At 52.0% G+C, this 19,522-nt stretch overlaps 7 protein-coding genes across 7 annotated transcripts; 5 read left to right on the top strand and 2 right to left on the bottom strand.

Annotated features, from left to right (window-relative positions):
* Positions 1-563: 563 nt before the first annotated feature.
* Positions 564-2,352, top strand: ptcG (type 2C protein phosphatase PTC1; the record flags this gene model as incomplete). The annotated part of the gene is made up of 2 exons (XM_041689531.1): positions 564-1,850; positions 1,909-2,352. 2 exons carry the CDS (start codon positions 564-566, stop codon positions 2,350-2,352), a joined length of 1,731 nt encoding a protein of 576 aa, XP_041543207.1.
* Positions 2,353-3,234: 882 nt separating this feature from the next.
* On the bottom strand, positions 3,235-4,696 carry AKAW2_41126S (uncharacterized protein; the record flags this gene model as incomplete). Its single annotated transcript, XM_041689530.1, has 2 exons — positions 3,235-4,498; positions 4,563-4,696. The coding sequence occupies 2 exons, from the start codon at positions 4,694-4,696 to the stop codon at positions 3,235-3,237; spliced, it is 1,398 nt and encodes a 465-aa protein (XP_041543206.1).
* Positions 4,697-6,176: 1,480 nt separating this feature from the next.
* Positions 6,177-7,262, top strand: AKAW2_41125A (sulfotransferase family protein; the record flags this gene model as incomplete). The annotated part of the gene is made up of 4 exons (XM_041689529.1): positions 6,177-6,297; positions 6,352-6,527; positions 6,614-6,717; positions 6,794-7,262. The coding sequence occupies 4 exons, from the start codon at positions 6,177-6,179 to the stop codon at positions 7,260-7,262; spliced, it is 870 nt and encodes a 289-aa protein (XP_041543205.1).
* Positions 7,263-7,512: 250 nt separating this feature from the next.
* AKAW2_41124S (mitochondrial 54S ribosomal protein mL67) lies at positions 7,513-8,647 on the bottom strand (the record flags this gene model as incomplete). The annotated part of the gene is made up of 2 exons (XM_041689528.1): positions 7,513-8,286; positions 8,369-8,647. The coding sequence occupies 2 exons, from the start codon at positions 8,645-8,647 to the stop codon at positions 7,513-7,515; spliced, it is 1,053 nt and encodes a 350-aa protein (XP_041543204.1).
* Positions 8,648-9,162: 515 nt separating this feature from the next.
* On the top strand, positions 9,163-11,100 carry AKAW2_41123A (putative UV radiation resistance protein (UVRAG); the record flags this gene model as incomplete). Its single annotated transcript, XM_041689527.1, has 2 exons — positions 9,163-9,249; positions 9,316-11,100. 2 exons carry the CDS (start codon positions 9,163-9,165, stop codon positions 11,098-11,100), a joined length of 1,872 nt encoding a protein of 623 aa, XP_041543203.1.
* A 1,249-nt stretch (positions 11,101-12,349) lies between these two features.
* AKAW2_41122A (Zn(II)2Cys6 transcription factor domain-containing protein) lies at positions 12,350-15,828 on the top strand (the record flags this gene model as incomplete). Its single annotated transcript, XM_041689526.1, has 5 exons — positions 12,350-12,557; positions 12,671-14,557; positions 14,616-14,663; positions 14,715-15,013; positions 15,067-15,828. The coding sequence occupies 5 exons, from the start codon at positions 12,350-12,352 to the stop codon at positions 15,826-15,828; spliced, it is 3,204 nt and encodes a 1,067-aa protein (XP_041543202.1).
* A 924-nt stretch (positions 15,829-16,752) lies between these two features.
* On the top strand, positions 16,753-18,259 carry PEP1 (pepsin-like aspartic protease; the record flags this gene model as incomplete). Its single annotated transcript, XM_041689525.1, has 4 exons — positions 16,753-17,240; positions 17,292-17,569; positions 17,621-17,869; positions 17,922-18,259. 4 exons carry the CDS (start codon positions 16,753-16,755, stop codon positions 18,257-18,259), a joined length of 1,353 nt encoding a protein of 450 aa, XP_041543201.1.
* Between the last annotated feature and the right edge of the window lie 1,263 nt (positions 18,260-19,522).

The following is a 19,522-nucleotide window of genomic DNA, read 5'->3' as shown; positions in this document are numbered from 1 at the left end:
GTTGGTTCGGAAGGTGAGAGCTTAGGACGCTTGCTATAACGTGCCTTTCTTTAGCTTCTGTCTGAACTCCCGACATGGATGAATTTATTCCGGAATATTTCTCCCTATGTTTCGAATTACTTTTCTGCCACTGTTCGCTTGTCGCCGGAAGAAGGGTGTATATAGCCCGCTCCACTGCATGCATCCGGCGTTGCCTGACCACCATGTCACTTGTCCGCCCGCATTGCTGGCTGGAAGCCATCGGAATCTTCAAGCCGATCCCATCACCATCGTGCTTAGCTGGAAACTTGATCTTGTAGTGGATCGAGACGCTGACATGCCTTGTCTACCCAGCTAGATCATCTCGCCTCCGCCGCAATTCGCATCCTACGTCAGTCCTCCCGGCGGCTTTCATTCTTTGGCGCTCTCTCCCCCCTTCCCCACGCGCCGCCGCCGCCGCCGCCCCCCTCCGCACTCTCTCGAACTTTTGATCCGGTTTTAAGCCCCCCTACCCATCAACGATCATCAAGCTGGCAGGGAATAAGCGGAGAAGTTTTTCTAGCCAGGGTGGGTTGCTGAACAGAATGTTCAGTGGCTCCTCGAGCCCACCCAAAGACAAGACAGATTCCATCACTCGTTCCGGCGCCATTGATACGCCTCCCTTGAGCATCCACACCGAGGAAGCCAGCATCAGCCAGAAGAAGTCCTCTCCTCCTGGCGGCTTCTTCACCCGACGGACCAGTGAGGACCAGAACAACTCTGGTGGCGAAAAGAAGCGCCGGAGTAGCACCGTCACCAAGGCAGCATCCTTCTTCACCAGTGCTAAGAACTCCCTCAGCCTGTCGAGCAGTCCGCGCGAGAACTCCTTCAACAACTACACCATCCAAGAACAGCCTGCGTTGAATAGGCTTGGGAGCATGGACCCAGCTCTGAGCGTTCCCCAAGGGTCGTTAAACAATTCGGCTGGAGAATCACTCCCCACTTCTCGCTCTTCGTTCAAAGTTGGCGTGACAGAAGATCGGAATCGAAAATGTCGCCGGACTATGGAAGATACCCATGCCTACCTCTACAATTTCTTGGGGACCCCCGCACCTTTAGCCCTGGCTGAGAACAATGGCAAAGCCCTCCCGAGTCCCACTGCCCCCTCGCCCACTTCTGAAGAACCCCCCGCGACCGTCGTGGAAACCGACAACGGTTATTTTGCCATCTTCGATGGACATGCAGGCACCTTTGCGGCGGAATGGTGCGGGAAAAAGCTGCATCTGATCTTGGAAGAGGTCATGCGGAAAAATCCCAACACACCTGTTCCGGAACTCCTGGATCAAACGTTTACCAGTGTAGATCAGCAGCTGGAGAAGCTACCTGTGAAGAACAGTGGTTGTACCGCGGTCATTGCCCTCCTCAGATGGGAAGACCGCGTACCCAGTCCGCATTCCGCGACGGGATCAGCGGCCCTTGCACCTGCCGCTGCCGCTGCCTCCAAGGGCGACGCCGATTCAGATGCGGGCGATACGCCTACTCAGGCCGCCGTATCACGCGGCGCGGCGTCTATACTTCCCAAATTACAGGAGAAATCCCTCCGTCAGCGTGTCCTCTACACTGCTAATGTGGGAGATGCCCGCATTATTCTGTGCCGCAACGGCAAGGCACTTCGTTTGTCCTACGATCACAAGGGTAGTGATGAGAACGAAGGGAAACGGATAGCTAATGCAGGAGGATTAATATTGAACAATCGCGTCAACGGCGTGCTTGCCGTGACTAGAGCTCTCGGTGATGCGTATCTCAAGGATCTGGTAACCGGACATCCGTATACTACCGAAACAGTGATCCAACCCGACTCAGATGAGTTTATCATCCTCGCTTGTGATGGTGTAAGTTTGAACTCTTCTTATCTCGCTTAAAACCTTCTTGCTAACAGAGATTAATTAGCTCTGGGACGTGTGTAGCGACCAAGAAGCGGTAGATCTTATCCGCAATGTGCATGATGCCCAGGAAGCATCCAAGATTCTGGTCGACCATGCTCTTGCGCGGTTCAGCACTGACAACCTTTCCTGTATGGTGATTCGCTTCGATTCTGACCGGGTGAAGGATGTCATCAACCGCACCGTGGAGCCTATCGGCGTGGACGGAGATCCTTCTTCGAATGTGGATCGCGGGATGAGCGAGGCCGATAAGATCATCGAAGGCGCCAGGAAGAGCATGGCCAGTGCGGGAATTGCAGATGATCCGACGACGGCTGCAAAGGCACAAGAAGAGATTCTGCAGAAGATGTCGAATGATGAGCCTGGGCCCGAGCTTTCCGTCAACGAGCACAGCCATGAGCAGGTGGTCAACAACCTGAAAAAGCCTGAGCCGAAGAATCCGAGTTCTTAATCGTTAGAATCAGAACTTAAAGGAACTTTAGTGTGACATTCTGTGCCGCGAGATAGAGAGACTGAGGCCACCTGGTCTAAGTCCGTTAATGGCGTTCTGCTGCTCTTCTCATCTCTTCCTTGAACATCTGTTACTTGTTCCATTGCTGCTGGCGTCGGTCGCGGACTTGCACACATCAGGTCCTCACTTTTGTGACTTTGTTATCTTTTCTTCTTCTCTTCTGCCCAAGGGTCTGGGTTCTTGCATTGACACTTGACCCAATTGTTCTTCCTGTCTATCTTCTCTTTTGATCCTTCATTCTTCTATATTCTCATCCCTCCTTCGTTTGGAGCTTTGATTTTCCACATTTCTTACTTCGGCCGTTCTTTGCTTGGACCGGACGCCGGCAAAGCCAGGACAGGACCGGCTGGCAGCGTGAATGACACTTCCGCCGGGGACGCTTCGTTGTATCCTACCTACTATGGTGATGTAAATTTGACCCGCAGGTCTTTCTTTCGCCAGCTTTGCAGCAGACATTTAGCAATACATGATTTCAGTCGGTGCGCACCAGACAAAGAATGCAAGTAGAAAGGAGTTCATGGTCTGCTATGTGTCATTATGTCTTTCCATAAACCAGCAATGTACCATCGTAGAATATCAATGAGCTCTAATACCATGATCTATGTTGATGCTGATCACCTGACCCCTTCAATCTCTAGGTCGTTCCTTCCTACAACTTCATTCCCAACGTCTATCCAACACCCCCCGCATCGCCCATCGTCTCGCATCACGCGCCTGATGTACACCATTTCATCATCTCTCAACGTATCATTGCTTTGCTTCCTATTGGAACATGCGGCGAAAGGCGATCAAAACAGAAAAGTCGCGCAATAATGAACATTGTTAATGGACCTTTCGTCCAGCGAACAGCTGCCGGGTCACCGTCCGCAGATCAAATCCCGCCCAAGCAACAATCAACTTAACATAAACCCACCAGATAATCCATAACAGTTGGTAAAAGGCCCGGTAAGGATAAGCTATCTTCCGGGCGAATATAGTCGAGCAATCATACATCTGCTTGCTGCGGGACACTAGCTCAAATGCACCGACTTTCCTGGTATTGAACAACCGCAATGTCCTTTTTTCTTCCACGCTCAACTTCGACATCAGCTGCTCAGTCTTCCCTTCATGGAAGTTGAACGAAGTACCAAAGATCTTGTATAGACGACTGATTGCGTTTGACTTTTCGGTATTCCACCCGTTCTCCTTCACCCACGTTAAACGAAACCGCCAAGGTAACCATCGGAGTTGGTAAACTGCCGCTTCTACCTCCCTGAAGAAAACCCGAGCTTTTCTGCCACTTACCGCATGGACGCAGCCTTGGGTTTGGTAAGCCAGATGGGCCAGAAGGCGATCTACAACGATGTCAACAGGGACTTCGTCCAGATTGGAGTCTGATTCCGGGTCGTCTAGCCGGCTGGACAATTCAAAGGAAAACGCTGTATGGTTGACAAACAAGGCCACGATCATAGTCATTGGGGTCGACGTGGGAACCGCATACCCGGGGTATGGAAAGCTCTCGGCCGGCCCAATCACCGAGGGCCGTAAAATCAGCAATCGGTCGTACTTGCCGTGTCTTGTGAACCTTTCCGTGACTAGGCGCTCGGAAAGATGTTTGGCATACACATAACCCCAGGGAAAGTCGTTGCTTTCGTATTCTTTGGTGGATCCTCGTGACTGTAGTTCCGAGTATTCTTCGTCCACAGTGGAATTACCATTATTGGGAGAGGTAGATTCAAGTGGTACTATACGCTCTTCCATTTCCACATCTCCTTTGAGAGACAGGCTGCACAGATGGGTATTGGTATACGCTGTTGAGACGTAAACAAAACGTTCCAATTTGTCACATTGGAGCCCCAGTTCGACAGCATACTCTGTGGCCCGGATAACGCTGGGCCAAATCTTTTGAAGCCGCTGGGCAAGGTTGATTGAAGATGCGGCATGGATGATGATATGGACGTTGCGCTTCAACATCTCAATGTGATCAGCGTCAAGGCCTAGGCTAGGCTTCATCATGTCACCGTCGAGAATGGTGATGCGGGGGTGATCTAGAAGCCATTGCGCAGTATCAAATGGGAGATGGCGGTGCCATTTCCCGGACAGGCCACTGTTATGGTCAATACGTGTAGGCCTTACACTATCTCTTCTTCCTACTGGAGTTTATGGCTTACCTTTTCCCTCCACGTTGCAGCAAGTATATGTGTTTGAACTCAATGGTTGTAGCGATCCGATGTACCAAAGCTGTGCCAAGGAAGCCGGACCCTCCGGTGATGAATATTGTCTTTCCTTGATAATAGTCGAGCATTTTAAACATGATTCTCCAAAACCTATCCAGAAAAGAAAGCCTGCGCCACAACTTTTCAAGTCTAAACAGAGAGGGCTGACTTATGGTTTCAACAGGGGTGATTATATACTACTTCACCTGGTCACACAGCGCCCACAGATCGGCAGAAGGTAAATGTAGACACGTCACCCGCAGTATGCATGATCTATTGCAGGATGTGTAACTGAACCTGATCGACCCTGAGATCACCTTAGCCAACTACAGTAACTGAGATGGGGCTTGGTGTGATATAGCAAAAGAAACGAGCATTATTGAACTTGATATTCACCGGTGGGTCTCCAAGGCGATCATGTGAAAAGGAGTTAGCAAGGAGGCCAAGGCCTTTGGGGAACACAAGATTGTAGACGATAGAGATTACTGTTCGTGGGAATTTCAATCCACCAATCCTTGGATCCAGCGCTAACAATCGATAGTCATACTGCATAACTCCCACTCCGGGAATGTGGCTACAGGTATGGGCGAAACCCTACTTTGGCAGACTGTGAAGAGCCTGAAGGACAGTTGTCACAGGCATTATCGACCGCTTCCTATCAGAGTAGGAGTAATGATTCGACATTATCCATCAGCTGCAAAAAGCTGGCGAATACTATCTTATGATCTTAGTGGGCTGGCAAAATTCAAGGCTCGGTTGACAAGGCCACAGATATTTCTACACTCTGCTCAAGGATTTATCTACTATTGAGCTGCTAACTCCTTAAAGGGTAATGATATGGTGGTGATGTTCAGCCGCACGAGATCCATCGCAGTTCAGCTCGGGAGCATATCGTGGGCTGCCAGATCCGAGACCCACTGGCACAACCTCCGGAAAATAGATCCAGTGAGCTGAGATTTGCGAAAGCAATAGTATTTTGGAAGCAAGAGATCATCTACAGATGTGTTCGATTTGAGCGCGGCTGACTTTTCTCCACATAGATAACATATAGCATGCTTTTGCAAGCTGCGATGATTATCCACGTAGGGCAGAGTCCTCCGATTTCTTCATATCTCATTACTCAATGGTTTCCATTGTGGAGTGCTCACTAGTAGGTATGGACTCTTGGAAATTTGCATTCCAGGGAATTATTATTCAAATTTAGACTAGCCAATGAACAGGTGTGACTCCTGTACTGATGGTCCACTATCGGAACAAGCGCCATGGCTGTCCAGCTGAGGAATCTAATCCGCAGTATGGATAGTTAGCTTTACGATCTTTTCTGAACATCAGAGCTCGTGAAGATCTTTGGATATGTAAAGTTCCCAAAAGGGGGGACCGGACGAGACGGAGTTACTATTTCCGATGCCCACTTACTCAAGACAGAGGCAGAATCCAGCAAGCACTAGGCTTGCAAGAAGCGATGGCTGAAAAGGACGAGGGGGTAATGGCCCTCCACATGATGGATATATCAACCCATTGATTCATCCAAACATGTATTTCACTCACCTATAGTAAAGACTACCCAAAATGACGACCTACCAGTTCCACGACGTCATCAAATCCGTCACCGACATTGACAGACGCAAATGTCGTCGTGAAGTACCTATGCAAGTCCTGGCACTTGGACTCTGCCGGACAGGAACAGATTGTAAGGTGTGCATCTTAGATGGACGATCTGTTCCACCGCTAACGAGAATCAAAGCATTGAGACAAGCTCTCCGAGCCCTAGGGTACAATGATACCTATCACGGATACGCAGCAGTTCTGGAGAACCCTCGAGACTGTGAGATGTGGCATGCTGCCTTGAGCGCCAAATATGAAGGAAAAGGCCGGCCATTTGGTCGAGAAGAATTTGATCAGATCTTGGGGCATTGTCAGGTATAGACAACCCCCCGTGCAATTGAGTAGATGAGAGAGAGAAAGTTACATACTAAGCCAGATAAACTGACCACTGCTACTAATAGGCTGTATCGGATTTCCCAGCGGCCTGCTTCGCGGACGAATTAATCCAAGCTTATCCAGAAGCCAAAGTAATACTGACAGTCCGAGACGTGGATGATTGGCACAGGTGCGTTCACTTTTCCCCTCTCCTCTCATCTCAATCATGCAACAACAGACTTTTCTTCTCATACAAAAGGCTACAGATCCGTCAGTAAATCATTCACCCCTCTCCTCACACACCCCCTCCTCCCCCTCTCCACCATCCTCGAAAATCTATGCCTCTCCCGAACGCGTTGGATCCTCCCAACCTGGCAAAAGATTTGGAAATACTACTTCAACGACAACTTCGACGCCAACGGCCGCAAAGCCTTCGAGGCGCATAACAGCCACATCAAGGACATCGTGCCGCCTGAGAACCTCCTCGTCTATCATGTCAAGGATGGGTGGGAGCCATTGTGCGAGTTTCTGGGGAGGAAGCCTCCCTTGGATGGAAATGGTCATGTGGTGCCGTTTCCGAGAGGGAATGATCCGAGGATCTTTCGGAATAGGTTCCGGGATGCTATGTGGTATCATTTCTTGGAGTTGGGGGAGAGGGTGCTTAGGGTTCTTGTGGTTTTGTATTTTGGGTATTTGTGGGTGGGATGGGTTTGGGAGTGGATGGTACGGTCATGATATGTCAAGTTGAGTCGATATCGAGTGATATTCGGTGTATGAAAGGAAAGGCAGAGAATAAGGATTGGTGCAGTGTGATCTGCTCAAACGCCATTGCATCATTTCTCTAAAACAACAATCGTAGTAAGTAGTGTAGTAGTGAGTAAAAATACAATTTATAATCAAGAAGGGAAAAAACACGCAACCCTCTGCATATGTATACACCATCCACAACCCAGGATGTGATATCAATCAAATAAATATGAACATCTTAGTTCTTCTCAACCTCCTGCTGTTGCTCCGTCCTCTCCCGGAACTCACCCTCAGCCAGGACCTCCGAACGCAGACCCTTCTGACCAGGCATGACATGATCGCGAGACAATTCCAACTCACCATGTCTAACCCTCTCAGGCCAGTTCTCCGCAAACCGCGCATCATGCAAATCCCTCCAAAGGATCTTCACTCCCATATCCTCCAACGCACCAGACGTATCCTTCGTCTCCTGGACCTTATACTCCACAACCTCACTACTCAACGCCTGCTCCAACCCAGCCACTCTAGCGGCCTGCTCGTTCGCAACCGCCTCCTCCTTCGCCCGAGCAGCACGTCTCCTCTTCCGCGCAGTAGGAGTCAAGTAACCCCTCTTTCCATCCGCAAAGCCATTGGCCACCTCCTCTTCCTGGATCTTCAGCACGGCCGCGATATCCGCCACACTAGTGGCCTTTTGATCCATGACGGCGCGCTTGCGGTGGTGCTTGGGCATGATCCGTCCGATCTTGTCCTTGTATTTCTCCAGGAAGTCTTCGGCGCCCTTTGGGTCGCGCGGACGTTTCTGGTCGATCCAGGCGTCCGTGATGGTGATCATTTCTTTGGGTGGGGAGAGTTGTCGCTGCATGCTGAATTCCCGGAGGAGGTGGTATGCTCGTAGCCCGATTTTGCTGTCGTTGAAGTGCACGCTGAAGTAGGGCACCCACATGTCTTTGCGGAGTCGGGCAGGGACGGTCTTTTTGCCGTGGTAGAGGAGTTGTTTCAGGGTTGCGTTGTTCTGGTGATGAGGTTAGTGGTGATTCTTTTTCTTTGGATTGATACAATCGGTTTGGGGAATAGTGGATGGGGGGAAAACTCACCTCCAAATACCGAGTGAGAGAGTACACGACTTGATTCGTGCGAATATTGTGATAGGCAAAGATGTTCTTGCCATGAGTGAGTGCCTTCAAGGCCTTTCGTAACCGAGTTCCCTCCTTGGCCTGATGCGTCTTGAAGGCATTGGAGTTCTGCTCGCGCGGCTTGCCTTGGATAATGCTGTGGTTCTCGACCGGTGGACGGCGCACAATGTTCCACGTTCCGATCTTGGTCGGGTCCAGGATCTTCTGGAAGGGCGTCTTCGTCACCTGTTGTGAGGCCATCGCCGCGGCCGGGTTGGTCACCGTTACTCCGCGTGACCGGATTCTTCCTCTTTAGATGGTGATGAGGGCCGGGGGGAGGATCGTGGTGGGAATAGAGTGGACGGTTTGACTTTCGTCGTTCACTCTATTTTACCAAATTGGGCCCAGATCCGGAGAGATTGGGGGGTAATTGGTGGGTGTGTGGTTGGGGATGAATTGGGTGAAGCTCCGGGAGAGGAGAAGAGGGAATGAGAGAAGGTCGGCGGATCAATTTTTCGACGGAGATCCCGACCGGGCGAGCGATTCCGCCGGCAACCCAACTACTACTACTAACTTGCTGGCTTCATTCAACCAGCTCTATGTCAACGGTCGACGATCAGCAACGCTAATTCATTCATAAAGGGTTTTTAATTGGGACTTCTTTCGATTGTATTTGTCGCTGTTGTTTTTATTCTCTGTCATCTGCTTAGGATGACCCGACACATACGCCCTGCGCAGTGCGACAGCTAAGCTTCCCCTCCGAGTGTCTGTCTGCGATGGCGCTGCCGGCGACCGCCTGGGGATTCGCGGACAACGACGACGACACTGGCAGTCGCCGTGAACGACCTGGCTTGTTCCTTCCGGTACATTACTATCCTATGGTCTTTGCATATACCCATTGATGCAACCCGCTGATGATTTCCGTGCAGAATCGCAAGCTTCGCCATCTGCAGGGCGTCTCTGTCCGGAATCTCGTTGTTAGTCCGCCGAGTCGACCGCGCGGGAAGACCATCGACGATGACAACATCCCCAACTCGCTCCATACGCCCTTGAAAGCGCTCGCCGAGGATGCAGCGAAACCCTTACATCAGTCGCGCTCCTTCACCGATCTCAAGTCGACCCCCGCCTCCAGCAGCGCAGAAGACCGCCCCCGGAGAGAACAACCACCCCCGTTGCGACAATGGCAGAGGAGGAACACGCTACCCTGGAATGGGCCCAATCCGCGCGCGCGTCAGGTGAAGCTGGAGGAGATTACGAGCAGCCGTATGGCCGATACGTGGTTCTCGATTCACTGCGACGGGGTCGACGAGCCGGTTTACGTGAGTGAGGTAGTCGAGCATGCCACCAACCCCAGCTTCCGGTCTTTCGATCTGAATATATGTGGGCCGGCAATCGCTCGTCGGGACCAGGTTACGGTGAAGGTCTGGGCACGTACGGCGGCCATGGAGGAGTACCTGCTGCTGGTGGAATTGCAGCTGTGTCTGCAGTCTTTACAGTTCCTGGGGAAGTCGCTGGATAACTTCCATCAGCCGCTCCCACCGAATTCGATCCTGTTTCATTTCGCAGATGGCGTCTACACGAATCTAACTGACCTTCCTCCCGTGGTCGCTTCTATACCTCCCCGCCACCCCCGATCCGCCGATGGTGCCACGTTACCGACGTCGTCGTACGATGCGCTGATGCGATTGGCCAATTTGGATGAATGTATCCAGGATGCCCTGACGACCCGAGATAAGCTCGAGGCGCAAATCAGCTCGATATTAGAGAAGAACCAGCGCGCGCTGACTACGACCAGTAATGCGTCGCGGGCCCGGGATAAGCTTGCGCTGGCCAAGCATGCTGTTGCAGCGGAGCGGAAGCAGCTTCGCACTTTAACGAAGCGGAAGGAAGAATTGATCTCCAGTCTTGCAGCGAGGCGAGAGGCCATGGAGCGTGGACGCCAGACCCAAGCCAGGGCTCGCAGTCATCTCCCGGACGCGCAAGAGAAACTGGGCTCGAGCGTGAAGTTGCTGGAGCAGAACACGGACGAGGGCCGCGGTCAGATCCGGCGCATGTCGGAAGACCTACTTGCGATTTATCCTATTGAACCCATCCCGGACAAACCGCTGGCTTTCACTATTGCTGGAATGGCCTTGCCAAACTCGAATTTTACAGATGTCGACCGCGATGGGGTTGCGGCGGCGCTGGGTTATACCGCACATCTCGTGTATCTGCTGTCGTTCTATCTGTCCATTCCGCTGCCATACCCGGTCAGCCCGTATTTGTCGCACTCGTTGATTCAGGACCCGGTGTCTGCGTCGCTGCCGCAGCGAACCTATCCACTCTACCCGGTGAATGTGCAATACCGGTTTGAGTATGGGGTATTCCTGCTGAACAAGGACATTGAGTTTCTCTTGAATAAGCAAGGGCTGCGCGTGCTCGATATCCGACATACCCTCCCCAACCTGAAGTATCTGCTGTATGTGCTCACGGCGGGCACGACGGACATCCCCGCACGCAAAGCTGGGGGCATCCGGGGCCTTCTACCTGGGCGATTAACACCGAGTCTATCGCGCCGGGGTAGCGAGGCCAGCAGTACTAACGGAGAGGCGGTCTTGCCTCGCAAAGTGGTGGGTTCAGTGATAAGTGCCAACGGGGAAGGGATAGCGCCCGACAAGGGAAAGCGAGCCATGGCGAGTACTAGTTTGGCTGGCGCAGCGCCATCTGTGGCCTGAACGGGCATCTTGTTTTGAACTTGGTTTTTGTTTCTATGTGTGTATGATTTAGCTTTGGGATCACCCTACACATGACATGATCATGCTTGTTGCGATTGATGTGGTTTGGGTCTTGCATTTGTAGGCCATGTTGGGAGTTGAGCGTGTACATGTTTCCTTTTTGATTTTCATCTTCCTTTTTCCTTCTTCTTATTCTTCTTACTTTACTTCCTTCCTTTCTTGCTTTCTTTTTCTTTTATCCAGCGGTCGAGTGGATTGGGCTGTTCTTCCACTCACCCGCTTATCGGCTTTAATTTATTTGACCGTCGGAGGCGCGCTCAGGCTGTCCGTGTACATAGTGATGATATCTAAACCTACTACACAAGACTCGAATGACCATTTAATTGCAGCCATGGCTATAAGGGTTAGGGGATTATCTTCGTATCTCCACCATTCAGACTGGCTGGAGAGAGTTACTTTCAGTATGTAGCTAGCAATAATCTTTCTTCTCTGAGGAGAACCGAGGAAGAATGGAGGAATGGAAGATGGATGCCTGGAGGGGGGAATGGCGGAGAAAGCGACCGGAGCGACCGGGAAAGACCAGGCAAATCTACTCGATTCATCTTAGACCCAGAGTCTATTGCCATTCGCTTTGATAACAGGAACTGGGAGTGGATGCAAGGGCATGGGGGGAACCAGTTCCTCCCAGGAAGAGAAAGAGAGAGAAATTCCTGCGAGAAATCCAACTCAGCAGCATGAATGAATGAATGAAGAAAGGAAGGAATGAATTTGGTTTGGGAAATTCCCTACCCCGCATTTTGCATTGGCAGTACACCTGACTTGACACACCGAAATGAAGCAGAAAGTGAAAGAGTGAACAATTCCCTGGTGTTATTGTTATGGTGGTGGAGGAGGTTGTATTTTATTTTATTTTATTTTATTTTATTTTTTATTATCAATTATTCCCACCCTCCATCATCATCAACCACCACCTGCCACGGATTCACTACTTCCTTCCCCGTCTTTTACCTTCTCCTCCTCACCACCACCATCATCATTTCCCTCCCCCCCCTAAAAGTTGCTTGCTACTTTGCTGCCTGGTTATCCGCGGAGAACTTCCGGGCCGGGACGAAACCAGGACCAGCGCCGTTTAGAATCTGGAACTCAGCGACTGGATCTTCGCCCACAAAAAAGCCGTTTCCCCCCACCGCTTTTTGTCGCTTTGCATCGGCAATCCCCTCTGGCCTGAATATCCACTCTCCATCAAACCATGGCGGCGCCTGCGAGTAACGGCCAGCACCACCACGACGCCGCGGCTTCAGCCTCTCAGTCCCTCTATTCCCACGACCCCGGAGCTCCGAAATCGCCCTCCCCCCAGCTCCAGCAGCAGCAGCTCCAGGCCCAACAGCCCCAGCATCGGCGTGGTTACCAGGCTTGCGACCCTTGCCGGAAGCGCAAAGTCAAGTGTGACCTTGGCAGTAAGTTGCCCTCATTTCTTCCCCCCGCTTCAAGCTTCTGATTAATTAACCTTCCCCCCTCTCTCCTCTCCCCGGTTACTTTTCCCTTGATGCTTATTCGTCCCCCCCGGCAGGTGTCGATAATCCCCGTCCCCCGCCCTGCGTACGATGTCGCCGCGAAAGCAAGCGCTGCGAGTTCTCCGCTACTCGGCGGAAGCGCAAGCCCTCCGAAGTGGAGGAGCCCACCGAGGCCGTCCTGCGACGCGATAAGCGGATGATGGTGGGCGAGGTCATCTCGAATAGCGGATCCGTCAGTGATGGAGGCTCATCCTATGCGCCCGAGCGCACCTCTTCCTTCGATAACGGTGCTAGTCTCTCCCGACCTAAATGGACCGAGGAGTCGCCGGCCACGAACAATACGCAGCAGCTCCCATCGTCTTCTACGCCCAGCCATCGGTTTCCCTCCAATCCATCGCCGTCCGGAAATGCGCCGTTCTCCGAACCGAGAAGCACGCGACTGCCCATGTACTCGGCTGCGGAGCGGAGTCATGCGGCGAGCTTCAGCCTCGAGGGTGGCCAGCCCATGATGAACCGGACCGCCGTTGAGTTGTTGTCGCCGGCCATCAGTAACAGTCATGATGCGTTGCACCTCTTATCGGAGGCGGCTGGTCGGACAGAGGATCTCAACCGCCAGAGTCTGGAGAACCGGTATGCTGCGCGCCAGTCGGTCTCATCATTCAATTCGCCCATGTCTCCGCTCACGCAGGCTGGTACGCCTCGGAGTGGAGGCGGGTCGTTCTCTCGACCACCCCGCTCCGGGACCGTGCCTGGCGGTACGTACTATACTGCGGGCGCATCAGGGTCCGCTGATGCGCGACTTCCCGATGGTCGTGGACCGGCGGATGCGGCAGAAACGGCACAGGACCCTGGGTTCGTGGATGCGGTTAAGGCTTGGTCGCGACTACGATTTGTTCGTGCAGGGTGGTTGTCCGTGGAAGAGTCGATGGCCTATGTAGCATATTATTACGAGCATCTTGCCCCGCTTAGTCCTATTGTGATTCCGGACTTTTCGCATCCGTCCACTCATCGGACGTTGCTTACAGACGAGCCAGTGCTCGCAGTGACTATTCTTACGACAGCGTCGCGGCATATGAAGCCCAAGGGCGACGGGGCCTACACGCGTGCTTTCTACATCCACGACCGCCTGTGGTCATACCTCCGCGGCATGATTGAACGTTTGTTCTGGGGTCAGGAAAAGTTTGGTGGAAACGGCGTTGGCATTAGCGGGCCTCGTTCGTTTGATCTCGCGCCGACTTCATCAAAGATAAGCCATAAGGGCAACTTGAGATCACTGGGCACCATCGAGGCGCTGCTGATCCTGACGGATTGGCATCCGCGGAACCTACACTTTCCGCCCGGTGACGACGAAAATGCCTTGCTGGACCTGGACGCGCAAACGCAAAGTCGGTACGAAAAGGAACTCGAAACAGAGGTTGACAATACGGCCAACCGGGTCCCGAACAGTGCTGCGGAAGGGAGGCTGGCCTTCCAGAAGTGGCTGGAGCCCGCCTGGCGGTCAGACCGGATGTCGTGGATGTTGCTGAGTACCGCACAGGCATTGGCGTTTGAACTGGGAGTATTCGACCAAAAGAGCGATGCCAAAGCTGCAGGCGAATCCCCCTCCGAGCAGACGCGGAAACGTCGACTCCGTCGTTTGATCCTGGTGTACATCACTCAGAGCAGTGGTCGCTTAGGTATCCCGTCCATGCTGCCGTTGCCTCAGTGGACCAACGACATTCAGCCCACGTCAGCCAGCGCCGCCAATGGGGCAGATACCATTGTTGACCGGATGCACGATTGCTGGATTGGAATTTCCAAGATCATGTACCAGAGCAATCAACTCTTATTTGCGTCGAGCGAGCAGACGTCAGAGCTCATTCGCAGCGGCCGTTACCGAGATCAAATTGACCGGTTCCAGCCATTCTTGCGCGAGTGGCGACATAACATTGACACGATAGATTGTAAGTGCTCTTTACCTCGTGGGCTGGACGCTAGCCGGTTGCTAATTGATTTACGCAGTGGCCCCCTCCATGCGGTGTATCTTGATGATCGAATATGAATATACCCGTACGTAACTGAATCATGTGGTTATGACGTTCGACTTGCTGACTCTCTCAGGACTCTATGTCAACTCTTTGGCTTTGCAGGCGGTGGTGGATCGCTGGACGACAATGTCGAATGAGGCGGCTCAGGCCCAGAATGCGCGCCCGAATTCTGGTCCATCCTCGGGCACCGGTTGGTTCCATGTGCTCATGGAGTTATATCGTGTCAACGAGCAGTACATCCAGGAAGTGGTCGATGCCTCCCGCAAGATCCTGCAGACCGTACTCGAAATCCTCGTCCCGCGCGATCACCTTAAGCATGCCCCTGTCCGGACGTGCTTTCGTATCCTTTCCGGGATGATTTTTATCTTGAAGGTGAGCCTCATCGATTCCTCGATAAGCTTGTGGTCCGCTGACGCTTTTCTCAGACTTTCACGCTTGGTGCCAAAGAAGACGATGTGCGTGTGTCGCTGGATCTTCAAGATCGCACCATCGAGGCTTTGAAGACCTGTGTAGTTGACGATGTCCACCTAAACCACGCAATTGCGCGATTGCTGGAGTTGCTCACCACCAGCATTCGCACGCGTTTTCTGCGTTTCGCGCCCTTGGATCGCAGTGGTGACGGTGAACAAGAACGCCCATCAGCGCCAGTCTCACGACATCAGTCACCAAGGCCGCGTGAAGGGCCACAGAACCGTCGGGAGGGGTCGGCGCATGCCTGGACACCAGCGCAGAGTGCGACACAAAATCTGGGATATGTCGATAGCAATAGCCAGACGGGGACCAGCATGGCCTCTGTCCATGATCCGCTGGCCGGTATCCCTGCCCAGCCGATCAATTCGTCCAACATCAATGTCTCGTTCATGCCCCCTCCACCATCGGTATACTACAACTACTACGACCCCAGCGCAACTCCGCCGGCGGGCGAGCTGGATGGGTCTAATGTTCCGTCTCAGGCGATGCACGACAATCCGAGCACTTCCGGCGGATTGCCTGACTGGTTTGCGCTGCCACTCGACCAGTTTTTCAACAGTTCGACGGCCGTGGTGGACCAGGGTCTGGGAGGCACGGGCCCCATGGTGGGCGAATTCGACATGCTGGAGGTGCTTCTGAACGAACAGTATGACGGTCATGAGGGGATTGAGTCGGCTGGCGGAGGGAACCTTCCGTCCCAGTTTTTGCAATCGTGATCACCGATGGTCTCATGAATGTACGAATTCACGCGTAGTATTATTTTTTCCTTTTCTTGGATTCTTGCTAGTCTCCTTTCTGTACACTCCGGCTCTTGGCTTGTGATTTTGATTGTTAGACATGTATATCCCCACGGATACCGCCGGAGTGCGCCATTTCTGGTTACATTCTCTTTCCCTTTCTGTCTCCATCGTGAGGAGGAACGCAGGATGAAGACACGGCTTCTCCATGGTGGCCCACCAACCAACAATGTCCTTGGACGCCCAACCCTCCATCTGCAATCTATTGGCCCAATGCAAAGATCCCGTCGAGCTCAAATGGGTCGGCCAACCCCGAGCCGTCAGGGGCAGCGGCAGCGACGAGCTAAATTAGACCACTGATAAGACGCGATAGTCAAAGTCTGACTGTCACATTGTGCCAGCAGATAACTAAGTTGAATCGTGTGACTGGATGTTGGCTAACGCATGGCGTCTCCGGAGTCCCGACGGACCCTGAGCGATCGGCGGTGGAGCGCAATCTATGCCCATCCGCGCCTAAGATATCTATCCTTCAGCAGTTTAGCCTAGCCCTGCAGACCTGTTGCACCAGTGCTATCGTGATCGGCCCCCACGGTCGAATGAGCTCTTGTCTCTATCCGTCAGACCCTGCCAGTTAATCTGCTATCTACTCCGCGGTAACATCGTGCCTGTCTCCACTAAGGCAGGGTCCAGGGCTGCATGTCTTACTTTGCACCGAGTCGGCCTCCGGTTGGCTCTGTCTTGGCAATTGCGAATATCCTCACGGGTGACGGACGACACGGATTTGGACGGACATGCGGGGATCTTCGTCGGCTTATTCCTGGAAGGGACATCATCTCCTTCCATCATCGCGGCTGCCATGGCGGGGACTGAGACATTTTGCTCTGAAGAGTATGGTCGACTTGGATGATGGATGAGTTTGATCGAGGTCAATGGAAGAGGGTTTGCAAGTATAAGAAGAGTCTGCTCGACCAGCAGAATGTCTCTTCTTGTTCATCAACCAAGAGTCTAAGGCTTCTTTGTCTGGTTCTATCTCTTCTCCGAACTCTCTTGCTTGACATACTCGTGGTCAAAATGGTCGTCTTCAGCAAAACCGCTGCCCTCGTTCTGGGTCTGTCCACCGCCGTCTCTGCGGCACCGGCTCCCACTCGCAAGGGCTTCACCATCAACCAGATTGCCCGGCCTGCCAACAAGACCCGCACTATCAACCTGCCGGGTATGTATGCCCGCTCCTTGGCCAAGTTTGGCGGTGCGGTGCCCCAGAGCGTGAAGGAGGCTGCCAGCAAGGGTAGTGCCGTGACCACGCCCCAGAACAATGATGAGGAGTACCTGACTCCCGTCACTGTCGGAAAGTCCACCCTTCATCTGGACTTTGACACCGGATCTGCAGATCTGTGAGCTTCCCTGCTAGTATGTCCTCACGAACTGTCACTAACCTGTACCAGCTGGGTCTTCTCAGACGAGCTCCCTTCCTCGGAACGGACCGGTCACGATGTGTACACGCCTAGCTCCAGCGCGACCAAGCTGAGCGGCTACTCTTGGGACATTTCCTACGGTGACGGCAGCTCGGCCAGCGGAGACGTGTACCGGGATACTGTCACCGTCGGCGGTGTCACCACCAACAAGCAGGCCGTTGAAGCTGCCAGCAAGATCAGCTCCGAGTTCGTTCAGGACACGGCCAATGATGGTCTTCTGGGACTAGCCTTCAGCTCCATCAACACTGGTGAGTAGATCCTACATCAGCTGGGTGACCTATTTGCTAACCGATACACAGTCCAGCCCAAGGCGCAGACCACCTTCTTCGACACCGTCAAGTCTCAGCTGGACTCTCCTCTTTTCGCCGTGCAGCTGAAGCACGACGCCCCCGGTGTCTACGACTTTGGCTACATCGATGACTCCAAGTACACCGGTTCCATCACCTACACAGATGCCGATAGCTCCCAGGGCTACTGGGGCTTCAATCCCGATGGCTACAGCATCGGCGACAGCAGCTCCAGCTCCAGTGGATTCAGTGCCATTGCTGGTAAGAACCCCTTTGAGATTTTCTTGCTTTTTCTTTACTGATTAGTGTACAGACACCGGTACCACCCTCATCCTCCTCGACGACGAGATCGTCTCCGCCTACTATGAGCAGGTTGATGGCGCCCAGGAGAGCAATGAAGCCGGTGGCTACGTTTTCTCCTGCTCGACCACCCCTCCTGACTTCACTGTCATCATCGGCGACTACAAGGCCGTCGTTCCTGGAAAGTACATCAACTACGCTCCCATTTCGACCGGCAGCTCCACCTGCTTCGGCGGTATCCAGAGCAACAGCGGTCTGGGACTGTCCATCCTGGGTGATGTGTTCCTGAAGAGCCAGTACGTGGTATTCAACTCTGAGGGTCCTAAGCTGGGCTTCGCTGCTCAAGCTTAGATCAAGACTGAAAAATCGGGGGTATTTGATCTGCTGATCTATCCCTCGTCGATGGGATACATCTGGACATATAGCAGATGGTGATGATGAACCGTACATATTTGATGAAGCTTGGTACATACGGAATGTGAATGTATCTACATGATGAATATATACTTCCTGCTTACGGCTCGCTGTGAGCGCAAGATGAACAAACCCTCTTGGTAGTGAAAATCACCAACGATCTGATAAGACAAAACCATTAATTAGTATTAGCAGAATAACGTAACTCCCGGCCGCGCCGGCCACCCGCCCGCACCGGCCACCCCTAGTACACCGCCCTAGAATCATTGTATTACTCATTGCTAATTCACTGTCTTTGACAGAAAGAGTGGTTGCATGTAGAAACGTGTTGGGCGGTATACTGGGTGGCCGGTGCGGGCGGGTGGCCGGCGCGGCCGGGAGTTACGTTAATGAGTATCAGGTATAAATAGTCAGCCAACTCTAGCAAACATAAATAGTAACTGTATAAACCCTATACCTTGAGCAATATGATTTCGAGAATGATCTACAAGCTATCATCACCCACAAAATAAGTAGAACCAGCAACTTCGTACACTTTGTATAAATTCAGTTGCCAGTTGCCACCTACTAATCACAAATAAATAACTTTCCTCTCCCATTAACTACTACTACTACTACTACTACTACTACTACTACTAGTAGTAGTAGTAATTGCATCATACTATATATACCCTCTTCCACTTCATCACTTCAGTAATGGAGAGGAAAGTAGAATAATGATAGTAAATAGTGCGTAGATAGTATTTGCTGTTGTATAGATAATATATTTACAATATAGGGTGGCAACATGCTGTTCATTATACTAGTCTATATATATATATATATATACTATATATGGTTGCCCATGATGAACACAGTAGTAGTAGTACTGTCTCACAATATAAGCTACTATAGGAACAACTACTTACTTACTACTTATCCACACTAGCCCATTACTGATACAAGTATCTTTGTTTCTGCTAGGATCGTACATAGAAGGTACTGAAGGAAGGAAGGAATGAAGGTTGAGGGGGAATGGGCGGGGTAATAATAGTAGTAGTGTGGATATATATATATAAATATATATATATGCATAGTTAAGTTCGATTGGTTAATTCGATTCTACTAATTCTGCTAGTTACTTCTTAGGTCTATTATGGTTGGCCTTTATTATCATCATCATTATTATTATTAGCATAAGGGTAAATCATAAATATAATA

Source organism: Aspergillus luchuensis, chromosome 4 (genome assembly GCF_016861625.1).
Source record: "Aspergillus luchuensis IFO 4308 DNA, chromosome 4, nearly complete sequence".
NCBI lineage: Eukaryota > Fungi > Ascomycota > Eurotiomycetes > Eurotiales > Aspergillaceae > Aspergillus > Aspergillus luchuensis.
The sequence above is the reverse complement of the archived record's forward strand: the minus strand, read 5'-3'. Positions and strand labels throughout refer to the sequence as shown.